Source organism: Schistocerca cancellata, chromosome 10 (assembly GCF_023864275.1).
Source record: "Schistocerca cancellata isolate TAMUIC-IGC-003103 chromosome 10, iqSchCanc2.1, whole genome shotgun sequence".
NCBI classification, from domain to species: domain Eukaryota; kingdom Metazoa; phylum Arthropoda; class Insecta; order Orthoptera; family Acrididae; genus Schistocerca; species Schistocerca cancellata.
Genome location: NC_064635.1, coordinates 166,002,739 through 166,025,588, shown reverse-complemented (window position 1 = coordinate 166,025,588; position 22,850 = coordinate 166,002,739). Strand labels below are relative to the sequence as shown.

Here is a 22,850-nt window from a genome sequence, read left to right as displayed (position 1 = left end):
CATTGGACAAATATATTACACTAGAACTGACATGTGATTACATTTTCACGCAATTTGGGTGCATAGATCCTGAGAAATCAGTACCCAGAACAACCACCTCTGGCCGTAATAACGGCCTTGATACGCCTGGGCATTGAGTGAAACAGAGCTTGGATGGCGTGTACAGGTACAGCTGAGCATGCAGCTTCAAAAGTAGTGATGAGCTGGCCAGTCGAACATTTTCTGTATCCAGGAAGGCCGTACAGGACCTGCAACATGCGGTCGTGCATTACCCTGCTGAAATGTAGGGTTTTGCAGGGATCGAATGAAGGGTAGAGCCACGGGTCGTAACACATCTGAAGTGTAACGTCCACTGTTCAAAGTGCCGTCAATGCGAACAAGAGGTGACCGAGACGTGTAACCAACGGCACCCCATACCATCACGCCGGGCGATACGCCAGTATTGCGTTGACGAATAGACGCTTCCAATGTGCGTTTACCGCGATGTCGCCAAACTCGGATACGACCATCATGGATTCATTCGAAAAAATGACATTCGTGCACCCAGGTTCGTCGTTGAGTACACCATCGCAGGCGCTACTGTGATACAGCGACAAGGGTAACCGCAGCCGTGGTCTCCGAGCTGATAGTCCATGCTGCTGCAAACGTCGTCGAAATGTTCGTGCAGATGGTTGTTGTCTTGCAAACGTCCCCATCTGTTGACTCAGGGATCGAGACGTGGCTGCACGATCCGTTACAGCCATGCGGATAAGATGCCTGTCATCTCGACTGATAGTGATACGAGGCCGTTGGGATCCAGCACGGCGTTCCGTATTACCCTCCTGAACCCGCCGATTCCATATTCTAATAACAGTCATTGGATCTCGACCAACGCGAGCAGCAATGTCGCGATACGATAAACCGCAATCGCGATAGGCTACAATCCGACCTTTATCAAAGTCGGAAAAGTGATGGTACGGATTTTCCTCCTTACACGAGGCATCACAACAACGTTTCACCAGGCAACGCGGGTCAACTGCTGTTTGTGTATGAGAAATCGGTTGGAAACTTTTCTCATGTCAGCCCGTTGTAGATGTCGCCACCCGCGCCAACCTTGTGTGAATGATTTAAAAAACTAATCATTTGCATATCACTGCATCTTCTTCCTATCGGTTAAATTTCGCCTCTGTAGCACGTTATCTTCGTGGTGTAGCAATTTTGATGGCCAGTAGTGTATTACTGATATTTGCACTTCATCATCTGCCAGTAGCAGTAGTTAGAATTAAGAGGGTTTGTAATTGCTTGATTTATTCATCTTTTCTACGTGTGCATGCAAAGTGTTTCTTCAACAGGTACCGTAGTGACATGGTGAAGCTCAACAGTGAGATCTGACGACTATGGCGGCGCGCAGACTGCCAGGCGCCGCTCTGACGGACTTTCTGTGACGGTTGTGTTGCAGTGTAAGCAGGAGACGTATCACTGCTTTCTGTTTCAGCCGCAGGGGCCTAGCTTCCACCTCTTCCACAACTACTCCCCCCGCGTACACCCCCCGCGCCCCGCCTGACATCTAGCGGAGAATTCGAGAATGAGCAATGGCGCTCCCATCTCCCCGCCTTCGTCACTACAGGTGTACCAACAGACACACTCGTTCACACCGAGTGGATAGAGATGTTACTTACTTTTTCCATTTTTAAAATTTTGTGACAAGCCTAGTCTCACATTTTCACGTATTTTGGAAGTAAATAGGCCACTGAACGACTGTTTTGGAGTCGATGATTTTTCACTGACGAAACTGTGAGTACTGTGCAAATGGGTCATTAAACACACAAGTAAGTGTTTTGAGGTCTCTTGTGATTCAAAATTAAATGAATTTCTACTCTAGGTGAATTTCGTTACCTAAAACTCTTTACAGTCACGACACTTACGCAAAGCACTAGTACTATCGGTACTGAAAGCAAAACTGATAACATACTATAGAATGGTATGGGAAAGTAAACAATATTTCAATTTTATTGTTAAACAGAGGTGAGCGAAAGATTTCTATTTATTCAATTTTTATAAACTTCTGAAGTCTTATGCTGAGGGAAACCACGTTTTCTCAAATGTCATACATTTGACATTTCATTTCCACTACCACAAAAAAAGTTTCTTTCTGCTCCAGCAGTGTCTCATAATTTCGCATTCACATCATCCAAATATGTTGCGTCAGTGGCCATTTTGTTTGTGGCAATTTCTTGATCACCAGCAAAGTAGGATATTGCGTATTCTAGCTTCTTTATATATACATCAAATTTTATTTAAACTCTTTCATATCGAAAGTCAAACATTTTCAAAATTATTGGCTGCAAATAATTATTGTAATTTGTCAGTGGTGGAGCACATAAATTATTTCATCAGCCTGCTTTTCAAACCACAGAAATATTTTTATCGAAATTGTTTTTGATTTGATACCTATGGCACAAAATAGCTTTTGGAATGCGCATCTAAGCAACAAATACATTTTTATTGTTTCAATAAACACACTGTTCACTTAAAGGACAGGTGCATGGCATTTTTGGAACGCATTACTCACAGATAGATGATCTATTTTTCTACGTTACGCTATACGCATCGCACCTGCTTGCTAAGATTAGCAACGCATGTCACAGTTGCTAGACACTTGTGCTCTATTTCAAAAATGTTATGTTCCTCTTAGGATTACATCTAGTAGAAACATGTGTGATGAATTGATACCAATTACCTTGACACCAGTACACATTTAGACTTTACATATCCTTATGATACCCTTTTTGTAGCATGAGTGTGTTCTTTCTGAAATGATTTTCTTTATGTTTCGTTCTTATGTATAGAAATGCAGTTTTACTTTTAACATATGGATTTCAGTATTTTAACTACAATTACATAAGTGTCAAAATTTATAATAAATATAAAAAGTAAATATGATGGTGTAAAGAATTATATCATTTGACTGCTCATTAAAGAAAATTTAAATTTTGATCATAAATTAATTGAAAGTTAAATTACAACTATAAAACTATTTTAATACTCCCATTTATAAAGATAAATTTATTGGGACCTGTCTAAATAAATCATGCAATCAAGTAATACTTCTGTTACAACTTTTGTATTGTTTGTTCAGTACTGAGTTTTTATGTTGAATCCTAATACCTGCTTTTTCCTTTTGTTTTGATATTATTCATACATTCGGTATCTTAAAGGATTTAACATTTTTGAAATAGACGTTGCTTAAAAGTTATAGCGAGGACACCAAATCTAAATTAAAATGAAGTTGCCGCAAATATAAAAGAAATTTTTGATTTTTCACTAGCCCACATTCCACATATTGATTAATGAACTGAAGTTGGTTTCTAAATACATGCCAGTGCTGACTTTCTCTGCTCTATTTCTCTTTCAGCAGCGCATTTGAGGCTGTAGCTTTAGGAGCCATCTGCATCTCCATGAGAGCGCAGAATGTCTAACGCTGTTTTCAGATACTAACGCTAAGGCATCGTCAACTAACTGCTACTTGCTAAATTGAAATTTCAAAGTTATTGGCTTCTCGATTTCTTTTCCAATGCACTGGTTGGGAATGTCTAAAGCGAACTTTATTCAATAGTACCTAGTATTTTAAATTTACATTACTTCTTTATTTTAATTTTAGTGAAGTGTCAGGTAAGTTTAATCTGCTTATGCACTCCATCTCTTGGTTCTAAGATCATAATTTTCCTCTACTTCTTAAAATAACTGTAAATAATTATTTCATAGAGAAGTTCTACAAAGCCTAATATTGTCCTGTCCTACCTGAAAATATGCAGTAGTGTTTTTCTCATTCATCAAAATCATATATGGCTTACTTGACAACAATAATTTCTATTCTGTGTGAAACAAAAACATATGATTACACGAATGTAGTAAACAACAGTCAAAATGTACTCACCACAACCTCTAAAATTGTGATATCAGAGTAGTATGTTCTTGTATTAATTTCGTGGTAGGGACCGTCAGAAGGTAAATGCCCTGTCCATCACTTACACATGCATTTTTGGGATATATCTGTACATTTTATAGCAGATTGATTTTTCCTTTCATCTGTTGAGCTCTGTAATTCTAATCATGAGTGGAGATACACGGCAATCTCTTTCTACTTTGATTAACTCCTTAATTTAAAATTGAGTATGAGGAATCACAGAGTCAAATATTATTGAGTTGCTGAACATTTCACAAAATATACATACATTTTGCAACATGATTGCTGTAGAAGGATGGGCAACAGTTGGTGATGAAAAATTTGAAATAAAAAATCTGTGTCGTTCACGGTAACCGGAATTCTCAGCCCACGTCGTGCATAGAAAAATATCCCCAAAATATCACAGAATCATCTCTGGCTTCAACAACACGCTCGACACACTGTGGCTCCAACGCTTCATTAGGCCTCGATGCACTCATTCACTTCTGTACTTTAAGAAGTCTCTTCAGATCACACTTTACACTTTCAGTCATCTACTCTCCAGTAAGTTTTGTTTGGCCCACTGAAGACATGCAGCCTTCTGTGCCAGTGTGGGCAGTGGACTTTTGCAAGGCAATCAACCCCAAATTATTCATTACATGAACTAAATTTAAGTTTTCATTCGCAAACTGGTTGGTATAAACATTCTGACTGTAACAATTTACTATCATGAATGGCTGCTGTCGGTTTCCATCCTGTAAGCGCTACACCATTCCTTGAAGAAACAACGGACAGTCCGTGTGGATACACCAAGAAGTCTGGTAATTTCACTTACTGCGTAATTTAGGAGAATTCCAAACATTATTGCTCCTTTCTTCCATTGCGTCACGTCTGCACGTCGACCAACTGACTCTGTGCTTGTTACATAAAACAAACAGTTACACACATATTACCGCCGTCAGTGGTGGAGAGTTAGATGACCGTCTGGGACTTCTACACAATATGCAGCGCTCCATCACGACCAGTGTGTTCTATTAAGGGCGTGAATAACGTTTTCTCTGGTGAGCGTGTTTTCTTACCGCTTCTCACCTAGTCAGTCCTGTAACCAAGGCCATCATATAGTTAATCAACAAAGCACCTTCCACCATGAACTGGTCGGGTGACATCGTGGCTTTGGGGTGCCCACAGGACGATGACAGCCATCTGCTTCGTCTGCAACCTGCCCATCCTGAGCCACCAGGTGGGGCTCGTCTGGCAGGGTGGCAATGGCTGGGACGACCTCGTCCGGGAGCAGGTACGTATTTTGTCGAGGTTACCGTACTCCCCCATGCCTAATATGTAAATACTGCCCTTCCCTAACATAACCAATCCTAATTCAACGAAATATAATCTAATCTAACTTAACAGAACCTAACATAATCTAATGTAACCTAACTTAAACTACCCTAATCCAACATAATCTAACCTAACCTAACAGATCCCCATCTAACGTAAACTGTCCCAACCTAACTTAATTTAATATATTTTGAAGCATACACAACGTGATTATCGCTTCTATGAGCAAATGGTTAACTGTGATCAGCAGCTGTTGAGAAATAGATGTTGCATCAACATGGCTAACAATTTAACTTTGGATAGTGATTCCTAAGTGACAAATTTCCAAATTACAGATTGTAGTAATGAAAAATATGTATCAGATTTTCAAACACAATTTTCATTTTAAGCATCTGCTGTCAGCAAAAGATACTTGTAAATGAGCTTAAACTCAGCGGAACTACCATTTAACTGATTGAATTAGTTAATTAATAAAAATTTTCAATGGGTCTCCAATTTTTTGGAGTCAGTGCCATGTAGCATATCGAAAATGGTAACATTTTTGCCCTTTAACTGTCAATTTATTATCTTTATGAAGTTGTAGTACGAAATGACAAAAGTGTCATCATTTGGAAATCATATTGAGATTTATATTAAATTATTTTTGGTATACTGGAATGGTAGAGGTTTGTGACTACTTTAAAAGCCTAAAGCAATACCTGTGTTCCGTTTCAATCACTTTCACTGTTAAATAACTATTTACCTAGAATTGATAAGTTATCTGAACCACATTTTACACACGAAATTAATCAAATGTAAATATAAACTTAGTTTATTCCAACGTATTTAAAAATATAAGAACAGCATACATATTTCGAAGCATAGTCTTTTACATATTCACTATTATTAATTTAAGAATAAACTACTTTTAGTTTTCTGAACAAAGGCAAGAATAAATAAATTATTAGGGAGGAAAATGGTGCATTTTTGTGTGTGTGTGTGTGTGTGTGTGTGTGTGTGTGTGTGTGAGAGAGAGAGAGAGAGAGAGGGAGAGAGAGAGAGAGAGAGAGAGATCCTATATTACTCTGGAGCTTCTGTATCATGGTGGACAGAAAGATGAATCGTTTGACATAACATAAATGTAGAGAGGATTCTTTCTGAGACATTCAATGTAGTTGTGGAGATATCTGTTTGACATGAAAATAAATGACACTCACTCTCTCCCCAATCAGGACAGCTAGGAGAGTCTTACCCCAACAGTAGATTTCTGCATTTAGTTAGTCGTATGTGTAACTTCTATAGACGATACGGAACAAGTCTTCAACAGAGACTCAAATACCGGAATTCATCTATACACAGGTGCTCATGAAAAAATTACAGCAGTATTCATAAAAAAAATTACAGATTTTGAAGCAGGTTATTACATGCGTACAATGATAAGCCAAAACATAGTGACCACTGTTCGCGACGAGACTTATGCCCCCTGCTCGCTTTGCGGGCACATTACACGGTAACAAAAGAGAACAAGGTGGAGAAGACACGAATGTGGATTCATTTAAGATACCAAAACATAGGCAAAGAGGGAAATCCAATGGCATTACTGACTTGACTTCATCTTAGGAATCAAGTCGAAGTCACAAGTGCTTAATCATCCTATGGCGTAAGCCGAGGAATCTGCACCCTACAGGGTCACAGAAATGTCGAATCCTCTGATTCAAACCCTCTACTCTGTGCCAAAGAACCACCGTCTAGTCTAACAATGATGCTACAGATGGTGAGTCCCGCCTTCATCTCGTAAGCAAGACGGCAGTCTCTACCATTTCAGTAGCTGCCTGAAACCAGAAAGAATCTCTTCTAATACAAAGTGACACATATCGTTAGTACTGACGTAAGCCACCACCTGAAGTCGGCTGCATCCTGTGCTCTTCATGGCATCTGGAACAACCTCTACACATCTTTAATGACTCCCCCCAGTGTCGACACAGGCTGCACATGGATTCCTGCATCTGGCACAAGGACATTGTTAGAGAGATATAGTGTCAGAAACCCATATGTCAGATGAACTGTGGAGGTTCTCCAACCAATCGCACCCGCTCCCCCACTGTCCCCAAAAACTCTTTCATTGCCGGGCACACCTTAGCGCAACCTTCCACTCGATAACGGGTTAGTGGTCAATCTCAGTGCCGGCAGTACCTGGGGTGGCAGCAGTTGTCGACCGATCAGAGGACACTAGGGGAGTGTTGGATATCCATTGGATCCCCATGTCCGGCTTCCCAGACTGATGCCCAGTACCAGGAGCCTCAAGCCGTGTGAGTGACACCACCTGGAGCTCTGACCAAAGCATTAGCAACTCAGCTCGTGTATGAACTCAGCATTCACAGTTTCATTCCGTACTGAGTACAACGGAACTATAGACACTTCCTGTATGAAACTCGTTAAAATATATAAACGATCTGTGTACTCGCCTTATCTGCTGCAGGAACGGAAGGTGCTGAGTCACCGACGGTCTAACCTACACTCAGCTGCTCTAACCTAAACGTCTGTACGATACACGGGTGGCCAATGCAAGCGGCGCTACTTCATACTACACTGCTTTTGATACGCAAGACTGTCTCTAGTATATGCTCAAATATGGAGAAATTTGAAAACTGAACTAGTAACCACACAGATAACAGGAAATTAGCCGCTCCTATCTGAAGCTCGTGCAAATGTAATAAACACCTTATCTACAAGACACTACATCACTGGCGAGCTAACCAACACAAGCTCGGAATACGAAAGGATGGGGAAAGAAATAGACTGTAATATTCAAAGGGACCATCCCAGTGTTTTCCTGGAGCGATACAGAAAAGTGACGGAAAACCTAATTCCGGCCGACCGGATGGGGATTTGAACTGATGTCCTCGAATGTGCTAACCACTGTGTCAGCTCACTGGGATAAGGAGGCTCAGATATTACACTGACAGACATGGCCAGTGTCGCACTATGAACACTTTGGCAACCAGCTAACAAATCCATCTCCTGTATTTCCATTCATGTGGGATATGTTGAATAAAATTTCATTATTACCTGAGCTTAATCTAAGTACAGGGCTATTACAAATGATTGAAGCGATTTCATAAATTCACTGTAGCTCCATTCATTGACATATGGTCACGACACACTACAGATACGTAGAAAAACTCATAAAGTTTTGTTCGGCTGAAGCCGCACTTCAGGTTTCTGCCGTCAGAGCGGTCGAGAGCGCAGTGAGACAAAATGACGACAGGAGCCGAGAAAGCGTATGTCGTGCTTGAAATGCACTCACATCAGTCAGTCATAACAGTGCAACGACACTTCAGGACGAAGTTCAACAAAGATACACCAACTTCTAAATCCATTCGGCGATGGTATGCGCAATTTAAAGCTTCTGGATACCTCTGTAAGGGGAAATCGACGGGTCGGCCTGCAGTGAGCGAAGAAACGGTTGAACGCGTGCGGGCAAGTTTCACGCGTAGCCCGCGGAAAATTGGCTCATGCCACAACTGGAGACCGACAGAACCGACTTCATCTTTCAACAGGATGGTGCTCCACAGCACTTCCATCATGATGTTCGGCATTTCTTAAACAGGAGATTGGAAAACTGATGGATCGGTCGTGGTGGAGATCATGATCAGCAATTCATGTCATGGCCTCCACGCTCTCCCGACTTAACCCCATGCGATTTCTTTCTGTGGGGTTATGTGAAAGATTCAGTGTTTAAACCTCCTCTACCAAGAAACGTGCCAGAACTGCGAGCTCGCATCAACGATGCTTTCGAACTCATTGATGGGGACATGCTGCGCCGAGTGTGGGAGGAACTTGATTATCGGCTTGATGTCTGCCGAATCACTAAAGGGGCACATATCGAACATTTGTGAATGCCTAAAAAAACTTTTTGAGTTTTTGTACGTGTGTGCAAAGCATTTTGAAAATATCTCAAATAATAAAGTTATTGTAGAGCTGTGAAATCGCTTCAACCATTTGTAATAACCCTGTATTTTCATTGGACAGAAATGTCAACCCTACAGGTGAAGACTGACGTAAGTTCATGATGGCTGTTGGCTGTGTTTAACATTAATGTAACCCTTCAGATCACTACGTAGCATAGCTAAATTACACTATGTGATCAAAAGTCTCCTGACACCTGGCTGACATGACTTACAAGTTCGTAGCGCCCTCCATCGGTAATGCTGGAATTCAGTATGGTGTTGGCCCACCTTTAGCCTTGATGACAGCTTCCAGTCTCACAGGCTTACGTACAAACAGGTGCTGGAAGGTTTGTTGGGGAATGGCAGCCCATTCCTCACGGAGTGCTGCACTGAGGATTGGTATTGATGTCGATCGGTGAGGCCAAGGTGTTCTACAGGATTCAGGTCAGGACTCTGTGCAGGCCAGTTTATTACAGGGATGTTATTGTCGTGCAACCACTCCGTCATAGGCCGTGCATTATGAAAAGCTGCTCGATCATGTCGAAAGATGCAGTCGCCATCCCTGAATTGCCCTTCAACAGTGGGAAGCAAAAATGTGCTTAAAACATCAACGCAGCCCTGCGATGTAATAGTGCCACGCAAAAAAACAAGGGGTGCAAACCCTTTGCATGAAAAACACGACCACACCATAACACCACAGTCTCCGAAATTTAATGTTGGCACTACACACGTTCACTGGGATTTCGCCATACCCACACCATGCCATCGGATCGCCATATTGCGTACAGTGATCCGTCACTCCACACAACGTTTTTCCACTGTTCAATCGCTCAATATTAATCTCCTTCCACCAAGTGAGGCGTTATTTGGCATTTACTGGCGTGATGTGTGGCTTATGAACAGCTGCTCGACCATGAAATCCAAGTTTTCTCACCTCCCACCTAACTGTCATAGTACTTGCAATAGATCCTGATGCAGTTTCGAGTTCCTGTATGACGGTCTGGATAAATGTATGCCTATTCCACTTTACGACCCTCTTCAACTGTCGGCGCTCTCTGTCAGTCAATAGACGAGGTCGGCCTCTACGCTTTTGTGCTGTACGTGTCCCTTCACGTTTCCACTTCACTATCACATCAGAAACAGTGGACCTAGGGACGTTTAGGAGTGTGGAAATCTGGCGTACGATGTGTGACACAAGTGACACCCAACCAAGTTCGAAGTACCTGAGTTCTGCGGAGTGCCCCATTCTGTTCTGTCACGATGTGTAACGCCTACTGAGGTCACTGCTATAGAGTACCTGATGGTAGGAGACAGCACAATGCACCTAATATGAAAAACGTATGTTTTTGGGATGTCCGGATACTTCTGATCACACAGTGTACATTCACATGCAGTCTGCCTCCATCTCTCTGTGTTTGGAACGGTCGAATCATTTGCATGAGGAACATAGGACCGTCATATCGACAGGTCGCACAGACGAATGGTGACGAAATGGAATCAGGACTACAGTGTGACAAGAAGGGTAGGCACAGGCCTTCCAGAAGGACTACATGATGATCGACTTTCTCGGAGGAATAGTCGGATGACAACGTTTGATCCGGGCAGAGGTGACAGGCTGGATGCCACCACGAACTTTTGCACACTCAGTTACGGTCTAGAGCAGTCTTGCTTCCTTCAGCGCTGACAATACTACTCAAGATTACTGAGACGTAAAATCTAGGGCCAGATTAAACTGGCCCGTTGATGGCTATTCTTTGGTTCACAGTGATGAGTATCTTTTCTGATTATGGACGTCTGATCGACGTCAGCGTGGTTACAGATGACGTGATGAGAGATCAAAGCTAGCAACGATTATCCTGACCCATAACTCTCCACTCTCAAACCGTGGTATGCGGAAGTATTGGATGAGACAGCAACACTGATTTGGTATACCTTTAAGTAAAGCCGAATGCTCGCTGGTACAACAAACCTGCGGTTTTCATGAATTGACACGAGCTTATCAAAATATTGCTCGACCTGACATTCGGAAGCCGTTTGCTTCTGTGCCACAATGGCTATACCATTGTATTGCTTCCAATAGTGGTCACATTTCGTACTGATGTTGGTTAAAGACAACATTTCCAGAAGTTTAACAGTTTAATACCTCTTACGTGAAGAATATCTCGACAATGTTTGATTAATATAGGACTTACGGGTCATGGTGTGACACTTTCCATTTCCCTCAGTGCACAGCTTCGTCAAAACAATTTGTTTGGGAATGATCAGTTTGTCTGACTGCTTTGATGTCGTCCGCCATGAATCTCCCTCCTGTGCTAACCTCTTCATCTAGTAGTTGCACTTCCACCCTACATCTTCAGTTATTTGTAGTGTATACTCCAGTCTTGTACTACACTTTTTGACCTCTACAGCTACCTAAAGCACCACGGAATTTGGTTACTGCTTGGTGTATCAAAACATGTTCTGTCATCCTTCTTGTCTTCAGAGGTTTTCGTATGTTACTTTCTCGGCGATTTCGCAAAGAACCTATTTATCTCTTATTTTACATGTCGATCTACTTTTCAACGTTCTTCTGTAGCACCATATCTGAAACGCTTCTATTCTTTTCCGTAGTGGTTTTCCCACTTTCGATGATTCACTACTATATACTGCTGTGCGTACATTCTCACTTATTTTTCTCCAAAATTAAGGCCTACGGTTGAAGCTAGTAGACTTATCTTTGCCAGGAATGTCCTCTGCTTTCTTTGTCGTCCTATCTTCGTCCATCAAGATTTATTTTGCCTCCAATACAGCAGAATTCCTTAACTTCGACTACTTCGTGATTACCAATTTTGATGTTAAGTTTCTCTCTATTCTCTTTTCTGCTACTTCTCATTTCGTTGGTGTTTTTCCGGTTTACTCTCAGCCTCTGTTCTGTGTATAGCTGAAATAGCTGTGTATGGAGTGCTGAGAATTCATAGACATGCTTGTCTCAGATAACAAGCAACGATTACCTCACAATTTGTGGACTGGAATAATTGTACACTCTTAAAAATTGGAGCTTATTTGATTCCATCCTGTTTGAATGATGGACCTCATGTGGTATTCATTCGGGACATTCTGGCATGTTATTGGTGACGGTATCGTGGTGCCGTATACCATTTGGGTGTTAATGCCTGTGAGCATCAGAACGACTCATGCGTATGTCGTTGGAATAAAAAAAGGTGGAGGAGAGGAAGCCCTGTCGGTGTCTGTGTTAGAGAAACAGTGAGTGATCGTATGGATCGCGTTGCGTCGGAAACAGTACACAAATGCGCAAGGACAGACTAGCCCAGAATATCAAAACCAATAAACAAAGCCATAGTAGCAAACCGAGAGAAAAAACAAGAGCTGACAATTGTGTGAAGAAGAAATTTCGTGGTGATCGGAAGGCTTCGAAAACATCAACAAAGCTACAAGCGGAAAATGGGCCTACTGACCCAAAGGGTCTTGCCAACTGACACAGAGTCCACGTCATCGGTGACGCTGACGCGAAATGGAGGACCAACACTGTTGCATTCACCTCGATCTCCATGTCAGAGTCCGGCGAAGATACAGAAGACCTCACTGTAATTCATTCATGGAACTAGCGATAGCCATTTTGAGTAGGTGGAATAGAGACCCCACAATCATGCTGAACAGTCCCTGATCTTGTGGACCGGTTCACCTGTTTTCGGGTGATGGGTTCACGTTAGGGTTCGTGGTTGAGGTGCATCGGTTGCGCCGGCCTTTACTCCCTGAGATGTGGATGGTTGTGCAAACATAACACGATCCTTAAGTCAACAATGGGTTGACACGGCAGGCGGAAGAGGGATGCTAACGGTGATGACCCCACTGACAACAATGGACATAAAAATGGCACGACGTGTTTGTTTCATACGAGTAATCATTACCTGTACAGCATCTCCATCAATGTACAGATCTGCGAAGGTTCCAGAGACAAATAATGTTTGCAGATTTTATTCTTTATCGTGGTATGGGCCTTGCAAATCCCAGAATGGTACCACGTGGCATTGTGTAACTAACAGTCACCTCTGGCTTGCAAAGCTAGTAGGTCTGACAAGCGTGTAACATTTCTAATGTGTTAAGGCCATTTCTTGTGGTCTATGTATAAGGTATACGATATTATTTTTCAACACGATAACGCAAGACCTCGTGCTGACTGTACTATCCTCATATTCTTCTATAGAGAGAGTATAACTGTTGCCCTGACCAGCAAGTTGTCCATATCTATATATGTTTGCAAGTGGTGATATTCAGCCACCAAATAACTCTTAAAATTCATGGTTAACCCTTCACCTGTTCTTTATTTTGCACAATTCAGTGCTCGTTTCGGTCAATGACTATACCTTAACTTGAACAAAAATAATATGCTCTTTTTAGCCGGCCATAGCACGCAAAAGTTTTTCACAACAACACACACTGTGTGTTACTAGCTGATGATGTGGACTTGCTTCTTGATGAAAGCCATTTTACACAGCTATTATTGTGAAAAAATTTTACGTACTATGGTGGGCTCAAAAGAGCAAATTACATTTATTCAAATTATGGTATAAGTTCCCTACCATTTATGCCAGCTAAGTTTGATAATGGTCATTGGCCGAAACTAGTAGCGAACTGTGCAAAGTAAAGGACAGCTAATGGTTTCACCACGAATTTTAACGACTTTCCAGATCTCTCACTTTTTGAAAACATCAGATCCTGGTTTGCCAAGATACTGACACACCAACAATCGGTGGCTACAAGGACTGATGTTTTCTGGAACTTAGCAGAAACAGAATGAAATCACGTAGCCGTTCCTGAAATACAATCTCATTGTCTCTTCGACTCATTGCCCAGCCTGGTTAGTAGTCATCGTTGCGTTCAAAGGTGCAACCTTTGAGTAAAAGTTTCGCAAGCTGAGTAACTATTCTAAACAAAAATGTTTATTTGTTGTGAACTAAACCTGGACTGATTTCCTATTTTTAACTTCGTGTATCTTTGTTGCCGCCCTGAACAATGCAAGTGATTTAATTACGAATGCGCTATTTGATAACATGAGTCGCCAATACCATCTTCAATTGCATAACTGTTTTCGAATAAACTTTTACCAAAATGTCAAAAACCTAAAACTGTATGCCACAGAAACTGTCCTGCGAAATGCTGTATTGTGCAGTCCTGTGCACGGTATTACAGTGTGTAACGTCACAATTCGTGACATGCAAATCCAGCAAACAAAACTATCAAAATAAAAATTCTACAAGAAATGACAGATTGAATTTTGAAAGAATAAATAATCAAAATGCATCTACGAAAATACCCTGTGACTTTATATACACAAATTGAGTAAATAAAATTGCAAACACTAAATAATACACACGGGATCGTAACACTGTACTCTGAAAAAACTATCAACTGATCTCCACCTAACTGAGCCTGGCATGAATTTTAAAATGCAATACTTAACCGTGAAAGATTTTACAACCTTGACTTTTAATGTTACTGGCCCTAATAAATTTTCATGGCTTACCCGTGGCAACTGAAACTGAACAATGCTCAAAGTGATGAACATAAAAAACGCAGTGCAGCAGGAGACTATGGAGGAAAGAAAGCCTTGAAAGGACGTGCAACTATGTTAAGCAGATCGTGCTTCGATCATTGTGTTTCGTAGAGTGCAATGAAGCGACACACATAACGTGAAAAAAACTGTTGTTGGGAAACAGAGGACGAATTTAAACCCACTAAGTGATTGAAAAGAGACTAGCTTTCGTTTAGAGAACTTTATTGTGACTACTGAAACTTATTGTCTTACTATTACGATCATCTTTATAAAAGTTACTTGTTAGTAAAAGTATTACTCTACCATGAAATTAAGAATTAAAGTGGTAAAGGAGTTCTGCATCTATAACTTCTGGCTGCAAGCCGTGTGAATGCACAACATTCCTTATTCACGCCTGAACAATGAAACTAAGTAAACTGAGCCAATAAAAAAATCCTACTAAAACTTGGTTCTTTTCAGATACATCACAAATTACGTGCACCCAATCAGTGTAGCAAGACCAGTAACTGGTAATCTTCACTTCGCAAATTAATCATTACCAGATAGTATTTCCGAACTTCAACATCCTCTGTATCTTCTCTCTGTGCTCTGGAAGCAATTTCCAAACCGCTGTCTAGCGTGACCACCACCAAACTGACTCAATAGTTTCTCTCAGAATGACACAGCAACTACAATGGCAATCAATGAACATACTGCTTGTACTCAGAACGTCTGTAGTGTTACATATCGCTACAGAAAATATCTGAAAAATAGACAGTATACAGATACGAAGTTTGACACATTGAATGGAAATAGAGATTATATCACTTACCTTGAATACGAAAAATAAGCTAGAAACCTTACAGGTGTGTACCGCCAGTTCAGGTACAAATAATTCTTGCTACTGTATACGAACAATAAGTGAACTATGGTACTTGCTATCCGTGTCTCAAATTTCAACCCTTACGTTTGGTAAATGCAGCGTGTTGCTTGGGTAACATATAGTATTCTTCACACGTGATTTAGGAGTTGCTATAATACTCTCTTTCAAATTCTTATGGTGGCAGGGGTAAAATACAGGGAGCGAAAGGCTATTTACAATTTGTACAGAAACCAGATGGCAGTTATAAGAGTCGAGGAGCATGAAAGGGAAGCAGCGGTTGGGATGGGAGTGAGACAGGGTTGTAGCCTGTCCCCGATGTTATTCAATCAGTATATTGAGCAAGCAGTAAAGGAAACAAAAGAAAAATTCGGAGTAGGTATTAAAGTCCAGGGAGAAGAAATAAAAACGTTGAGGTTTGCCGACGATATTGTAATTCTGTCACAGACAGCAAAGGACTTGGAAGAGCGGTTGAACGAAATGGATAGTGTCTTGAAAGGAGGATATAAGATAAACATCGACAAAAGCAAAACGAGGATAATGGAATGTAGTCGAATTAAGTCGAGTGATGTTGAGGGTATTAGATTAGGAAATAAGACACTTAAAGTAGTAGAGGAGTTTTGCTATTTGGGGAGCAAAATAACTGATGATGGTCGAAGTAGAGAGGATATAAAATGTAGACTGGCAATGGCAAGGAAAGCGTTTCTGAAGAAGAGAAATTTGTTAACTTCGAGTATAGATTTAAATGTCAGGAAGTCGTTTCTGAAAGTATTTGTATGGAGTGTAGCCATGTATGGAAGTGAAACATGGACGATAAATAGTTTGGACAAGAAGAGAATAGAAGCTTTCGAAATGTGGTGCTACAGAAGAATGCTGAAGATTAGATGGGTAGATCACATAACTAAAGAGGAGGTATTTAATAGAATTGGGGAGAACAAGAATTTGTGGCACAACTTGACAAGAAGAAGGGACCGGTTGGTAGGACATGTTCTGAGGCATCAAGGGATCACAAATTTAGCATTGTAGGGCAGCGTGGAGGATAAAAATCGTAGAGGGAGACCAAGAGATGAATACTCTAAGCAGATTCAGAAGGATGTAGGTTGCAGTAAGTACTGGGAGATGAAGAAGCTTGCACAGGATAGAGTAGCATGGAGAGCTGCATCAAACCAGTCTCAGGACTGAAGACAACAACAGTGCTGGTTATGCAGGACAAGGATGAAAAAGTAATTCTAAAGAATGTTACGTCCCAGTTTCTTTCCCATTTAAGCCCTGTATAAGGTTGTGTACAATATCTTATGACCTCATCAAAGACTGGGTTTTGAAACATAACTATCCCCTGGAGTGAAGTTCTTGTGGTGTCAGGTGAGTAGGGTACGTGTGTTGTCAGGGCCCGTTTTCATCACTATCTCAGACCAACCACAGCATGTGCTAAGTCTTTATATCAGCTTGTGTGTAGCTGGAGAAGACACCTTACCTCTTCTCGTGGCGTGCAGTGCGTTGTACGCGTGTTCCTGGTGGCGGCAGGTGGAGGAGTCGACGCTGCGTCAGCGGCTGGGCGCGGGGCGGCGCGACTCGGCGGCGCAGATCACGTCGGTGTCGCCGCCCACCGAGACGCAGGAGACGTCGCCGCCCACGACGGCGGGCCGGCGCCGGCGCTCCTCGCTGGCCCAGCTGACCGACATCCTGCGCGAGTGGGGCGGCGGCAGCTCGCACGGATCCCGCTCGCTGAGAGGCTCCAGCCACAAGGACCCGCTCACCAGGTGGCAGACCCCCCGTTCTGACTGTCCAACTGCTCAACTCGCCACAATCCACCACATTTCTCTGGTCTTATTCCCTGAATGAGAGGGATGGTTGCAGCTAGCATAGCCTCACGACTCCATCCATCATGACCCACTCACCAGTTCCCACCCAGTTTGCCTGCCCAATCCCTCAATTCACTGCTGATCTGACCACATTCCTCTTGTGTTCCTCTCACCCTGGGTATGTGGGATGGTTACGTGGGCACCAGTAATAAGGACCTGCTCACTATGTGCCCCCCCCCCACCCCCCATTCTGAGTGCACAGCTCCTCAACTCACCACCAGTCTTATAACATTCGTCCTGTCTTACACCCATCCTGAATGACTGGGGTGGTTACAGCTAGTACAGCTGTATGACTATATCCACAACAACCCACCCACCTGGTTCCCACGCAGTCTGCCTGCCCAACGCCTCAACTCACCACTAGTCTTATCACATTCCTCTTGTCTTACACACATCCTGAATAACTGGGGTCGTTACAGCTAGTAAAGCCGTATGACTCCATCCACAACAACCCACCCACCAGGTTCCCACCCACTCTGCCTACCCAAACCGTCACCGATCCTATCACATTCCTCTTGGATAAGTGGGGTGGTTACACCCAGCTCAGCTACATGGCTCCAGTCACAAGGTGCTGTTCACCAGGTGGCCCCCCACTCTGACTGCAAAAGAATGTTCAAATGTGTGTGAAATCTTATGGGACTTAACTGCTAAGGTCATAAGTCCCAAAGCTTACACACTACTTATCCTAAATTATCACACAAACCCATGCCCGAGGGAGGACTCGAACCTCCTCCAGGACCAGCTGCACAGTCCATGACTGCAGCGCCCTAGACCGCTCGGCTAATCCCGCGTGGCCTCTGACTGCAGTACTCCTCAACTCACTACCAGCTCTATAACATTCCTGTTGTCTTACACTCATCCTGAATGAGATGGGTGACTGCAGTTAGCACACCTGCACAGCACCAGCCAATAGGACCCACTCACCAGGTGGCCCACGCTCTGACTGCCGAACTCCTCTACTCTCCACCACTCTCACCACATTCCCCTTCTCTTACAGTAATTATGTGTGTGTAGGACGGTGGTAGCACACACAGCGGCGAAGTCATCTCTCTATGATATTAACTCAGCTCCCATTTATGTCTTCTTCAGGAGCGTCGAGTGCAGGTTCAGTTGCTCACTCTCTGAACTCCAACCTAACCGTTTGAGTTCACAGGCTCCAACTTCTGTACTGTCGTTCCTTGTGCACAGCTGGCGTGCGCAAAATTATTTCTCCACTTATAGTTATATAATGGTGTAAATGCTTGATCTTAAAAGAGCTATCATTTGTGATGATCTGTTTTAGACTCAGCAGAGAGTCAGGCATGCATTTGTCCTATGGTTCGAACTATTATATGAAGCGATGTTTCTGAATCCATGTAAAAACGTTTTCCTTTGTATAACTTCAGGAATGGTACGGATTTCGTACGTAATTGTGCTTCATTAGCAATGTGACCAAAATTTGATTTGAATTAAATCCATTGACTTTATATATATGTCTATGTTAATACCAAAATTCAATTAATTCTATAGCGTTTCTGTTCGCATCTAATAAAAAGTCAAAATTCAGTCTCAATGTGTGATGTGTGATCTGAAGAATCAATATGGCCAAAGGTTTTAATTTTTGTATGAAATAGCTTTATCTTGTTAGTGTATACATTTGATGTATCAGATTTGTTCCTTTGCCGCATCTGAACTCAATGTGTTTCTTGAGATTAATGTAATATCAATTTTTATATTTCATTTACTAACTTTTACCATCACTTTTTGGGAGCAAGATATTGTCAGTATGTTTGTCTAACTCTTTTCTTCTGTTTGCCATTTACCAAAGTATATTTTACGGCGTCAACCCAGGAAAATCTGTCCCAAAGCGTCGAACATAAAAAAACCTACTAAAGTTCATTCTTGTCCCCTGAAACTCTGTTCACTGTTAATTCCAGGCCATCTACCAATGTCATTGACGTCCATGTCAGTATGAAACATTATGTCATTTACTATCACTCCACTGAAAACCTTCCCCTGCTCTGAGGAACAGTAGAAGCAGGGCTGCATATCGAAACGAGGTTGTCCATTATTACGATTCACTTCATTGGATGAGGTGTGGTTTTTACAACGTCCTCAGCTAATCCATCATATCTTATTGTGCTGTACACTTCCATAATATTGTCTAGAGTCTGCTCAAATGTTGTGTAATCACAAGTTCAGCTGTTCACACATAACAAGGCCTTGCATCTTATGTGCACACTACTCATGTGGTTGACTGGGCATGGGAATTTGAAACTTTAGAGTGCCTTTCTCACATTGTATCCTTCTGCCTCCACTTGTTCTTATGTGTCAACGTATTCTTGTACCACGCCAAGTTCTTCTGCCGTGGCATATCTTTATGTATACTTTTCGCTTCTTTTTTTTTTAGTCCCAGCTGGACTTACATCCACCATTCACCGCCCCCCCTCCCCCGCCCACCCTATCCCAGCCACATATCCCTCATGTTTGAAGTACCATTTCGCCTCAATGTGCCTTTATAACTTAACAAATCCTTGTGTTTCAATGTATCGTATTATACCTGTTGGATTTTCGTTACCAGCTTTTATGTCATCTCATTGACTCTGTACAGCTGTACCATGGGAAGCAAGGTAGAGATGTTGGTTGGCGGTCAGTATCCTCGTTCTATAACACAAACTGCACGCAATTATTAACTGGGTTCTTTATTCATAAACAAAGAGCTACTTAGCTTAAGCATCCATGTGCTGTCGTACAAACTCTCCTATATAGTCTACTTTAACCTCACTGCTGGTGAAGTAGAAGTCTGCTATGTTCACTATAAGGTTGCTATATGCTGCCTGTCTCTGTGCTAGACGCTAATTCTGCAGCTCCGAGTCGGTGACACGCTGGAACTCACTAGGTGCAACAGGCTTGAACTAACTCGAACTAAATGAACTAACTGACCTTCCGGTCCATGGCGATCAAGAAGGTGTGGCGGCGCGCTTCCAGTGAGTCTTGTCATCAGCCTCTATCGATTCTCCCGTAACCTCTCTGCCGGCATACACCAGCACAATTTCAATATATCCACATAACTCCAATTACCCTTATGTGTCAATATGTCCTTCTGCCAGGCCATATCCTTCTGCCATTTCATGTCTTTCCATATTCTTCTGCCTTGACACATTAACCCAGCCCGACATAGCATTCCACCTTCATACAGCACAGCAGATCAAGTTATCCTTCCTTTTAACATTTTTTTCTGCCTCGCAATATTCTTCTGGCTTGCAGTATAGTTCCAGTTTGATGCATCCTATGGCTAAAAACATTCCACTAAGACATATCCTTTTGACACAAGGTTTCCACCTTCATCAATGTACTCTTCCATCTCCATATCCCTGCAGCTAAAACGCAACCCTTTTGCTCGCTGTATGGTCTCCAAAGGAGTATCCTGCTGTATCTTTCTGCCTTGTTATATCCTTCCAACATGATGTGTATGTCAAGCTCTTCATTATTTCGCCAGTCCGAAGTTGCTCAAAGCATCCTTCCAGTGTAAAGTAGCTTTGTGGCTTTCAGTGTCCTTCCAGCTAATAGCATCCTTTTGAGAGAAAGTATCTTTCTGGCTACAAGTGACTCCCTAGCTAGAAATACCCTGAACCTCATATATCTTACTGTCTCAACGAATTTTCCTGTGTATCAGTAAACTTCACTTACTGCATATTGTTCATTAGCTCCTTGTGACTATATGGTTCGACTCAAATGCACAATCCATTCAGTTGGGTGTGCAATAGCTTTTTCTCTCGCAGTAGATGTTTACTTTACTTAAAATTAAGTTCATACTGTGTACGTATAGTTCCAGTTTGATGCATCCTTTGGCTAAAAACATTCAACTAAGACATATCCTTTTGACACAAGGTTTCCATCTTCATCAATGTACTCTTCCATCTCCATATCCCTGCAGCTAAAACGTAACCCTTTTGCTCGCTGTATGGTCTCCAAAGGAGTATCCTGATGTATCTTTCTGCCTTGATATATCCTTCCAACATGATGTGTATGTCAAGCTCTTCATTATTTCGCCAGTCCGAAGTTGCTCAAAGCATCCTTCCAATGTAAAGTAGCTTTGTGGCTTTCAGTGTCCTTCCAGCTAATAGCATCCTTTTTCACACAAAGTATCTTTCTGGCTACAAGTGACTCCCTAGCTCGAAATACACTGCACCTCATGTATCTTACTGTCTCAACGAATTTTCCCGTGTAGCAGTAAACTTCACCTACTGCATATAGTTCATTAGCTCCTTGTGACTATATGGTTCGACTCAAATGCACAACCCATTCAGTTGGGTGTGCAATAGCTTTTTCTCTCGCAGTAGATGTTTACTTTACTTAAAATTAAGTTCATACTGTGTACGTATAGTTCCAGTTTGATGCATCCTTTGGCTAAAAACATTCAACTAAGACATATCCTTTTGACACAAGGTTTCCATCTTCATCAATGTACTCTTCCATCTCCATATCCCTGCAGCTAAAACGTAACTCTTTTGCTCGCTATATGGTATCCAAAGGAGTACCCTGCTGTATCTTTCTGACTTGATATGTCCTTCCAACATGATGTGTATGTCAAGCTCTTCATTATTTCGCCAGTCCGAAGTTGCTCAAAGCATCCTTCCAGTGTAAAGTAGCTTTGTGGCTTTCAGTGTCCTTCCAGCTAATAGCATCCTTTTGACACAAAGTATCTTTCTGGCTACAAGTGACTCCCTAGCTCGAAATACACTGCACCTCATATATCCTACTGTCTCAACGAATTTTCCTGTGTAGCAGCAAATTTCACTTACTGCATATTGTTCATTAGCTCCTTGTGACTATATGGTTCGACTCAAATGCACAATCCATTCAGTTGGATGTGCAATAGCGTTTGCTCTCGCAGTAGATGTTTACTTTACTTAAAATTAAGTTCATACTGTGTACGTAACGTAATGTGACGTGGTGTTGGCACAGTCGGCGGGAGACGCTGGCGGACCTGGCCAAGTCGCTGCCCTGGGGGCGGTCCTCCACGACGACGTCGGCGCCGCCCCCGGAGACGCACACCTCGTCAGGCTTCGGCTTCCGCAAGAGGCGCGAGTCCTCGGCGGACGCCACGCTCACTGGCCGCAAGCGCAGGGATTCCTCCGCCATCTCTGACCTCAGGTGAGGCACACAAACTCATTCACCACTAAACCTCTCGTCAGAGTTCCTTCTTTCTAATCTACTAATTTAGCTTCACACTTTCCCAAACACACCTGCATCTGTTAACTTTCCTGTTTCTTTCTTCTGCTATCCATTTTCTTCCGTATTTTTTGGAACTTAATGTTTTCGAAATCTTCCCACTCCTAATCTCGTTTTGTCTTAAATTCCTTGCTTATTTATGTTACTGTCTTATAAGCTTTCACGCAGTTCT

At 42.2% G+C, this 22,850-nt stretch overlaps 1 protein-coding gene across 1 annotated transcript in view; it reads left to right on the top strand.

Annotated features, from left to right (window-relative positions):
• Nucleotides 1-22,850, top strand: part of LOC126106221 (serine/arginine repetitive matrix protein 1-like) — a 229,175-nt gene that overhangs the window by 98,113 nt on the left and 108,212 nt on the right. Inside the window, exons 2-4 of the mRNA XM_049912451.1 lie at nucleotides 5,114-5,219; nucleotides 17,127-17,362; nucleotides 22,412-22,600. Of these exons, the coding sequence (XP_049768408.1) occupies nucleotides 5,114-5,219; nucleotides 17,127-17,362; nucleotides 22,412-22,600 (531 nt within the window). The remainder of the gene's footprint in view (nucleotides 1-5,113; nucleotides 5,220-17,126; nucleotides 17,363-22,411; nucleotides 22,601-22,850) is intronic.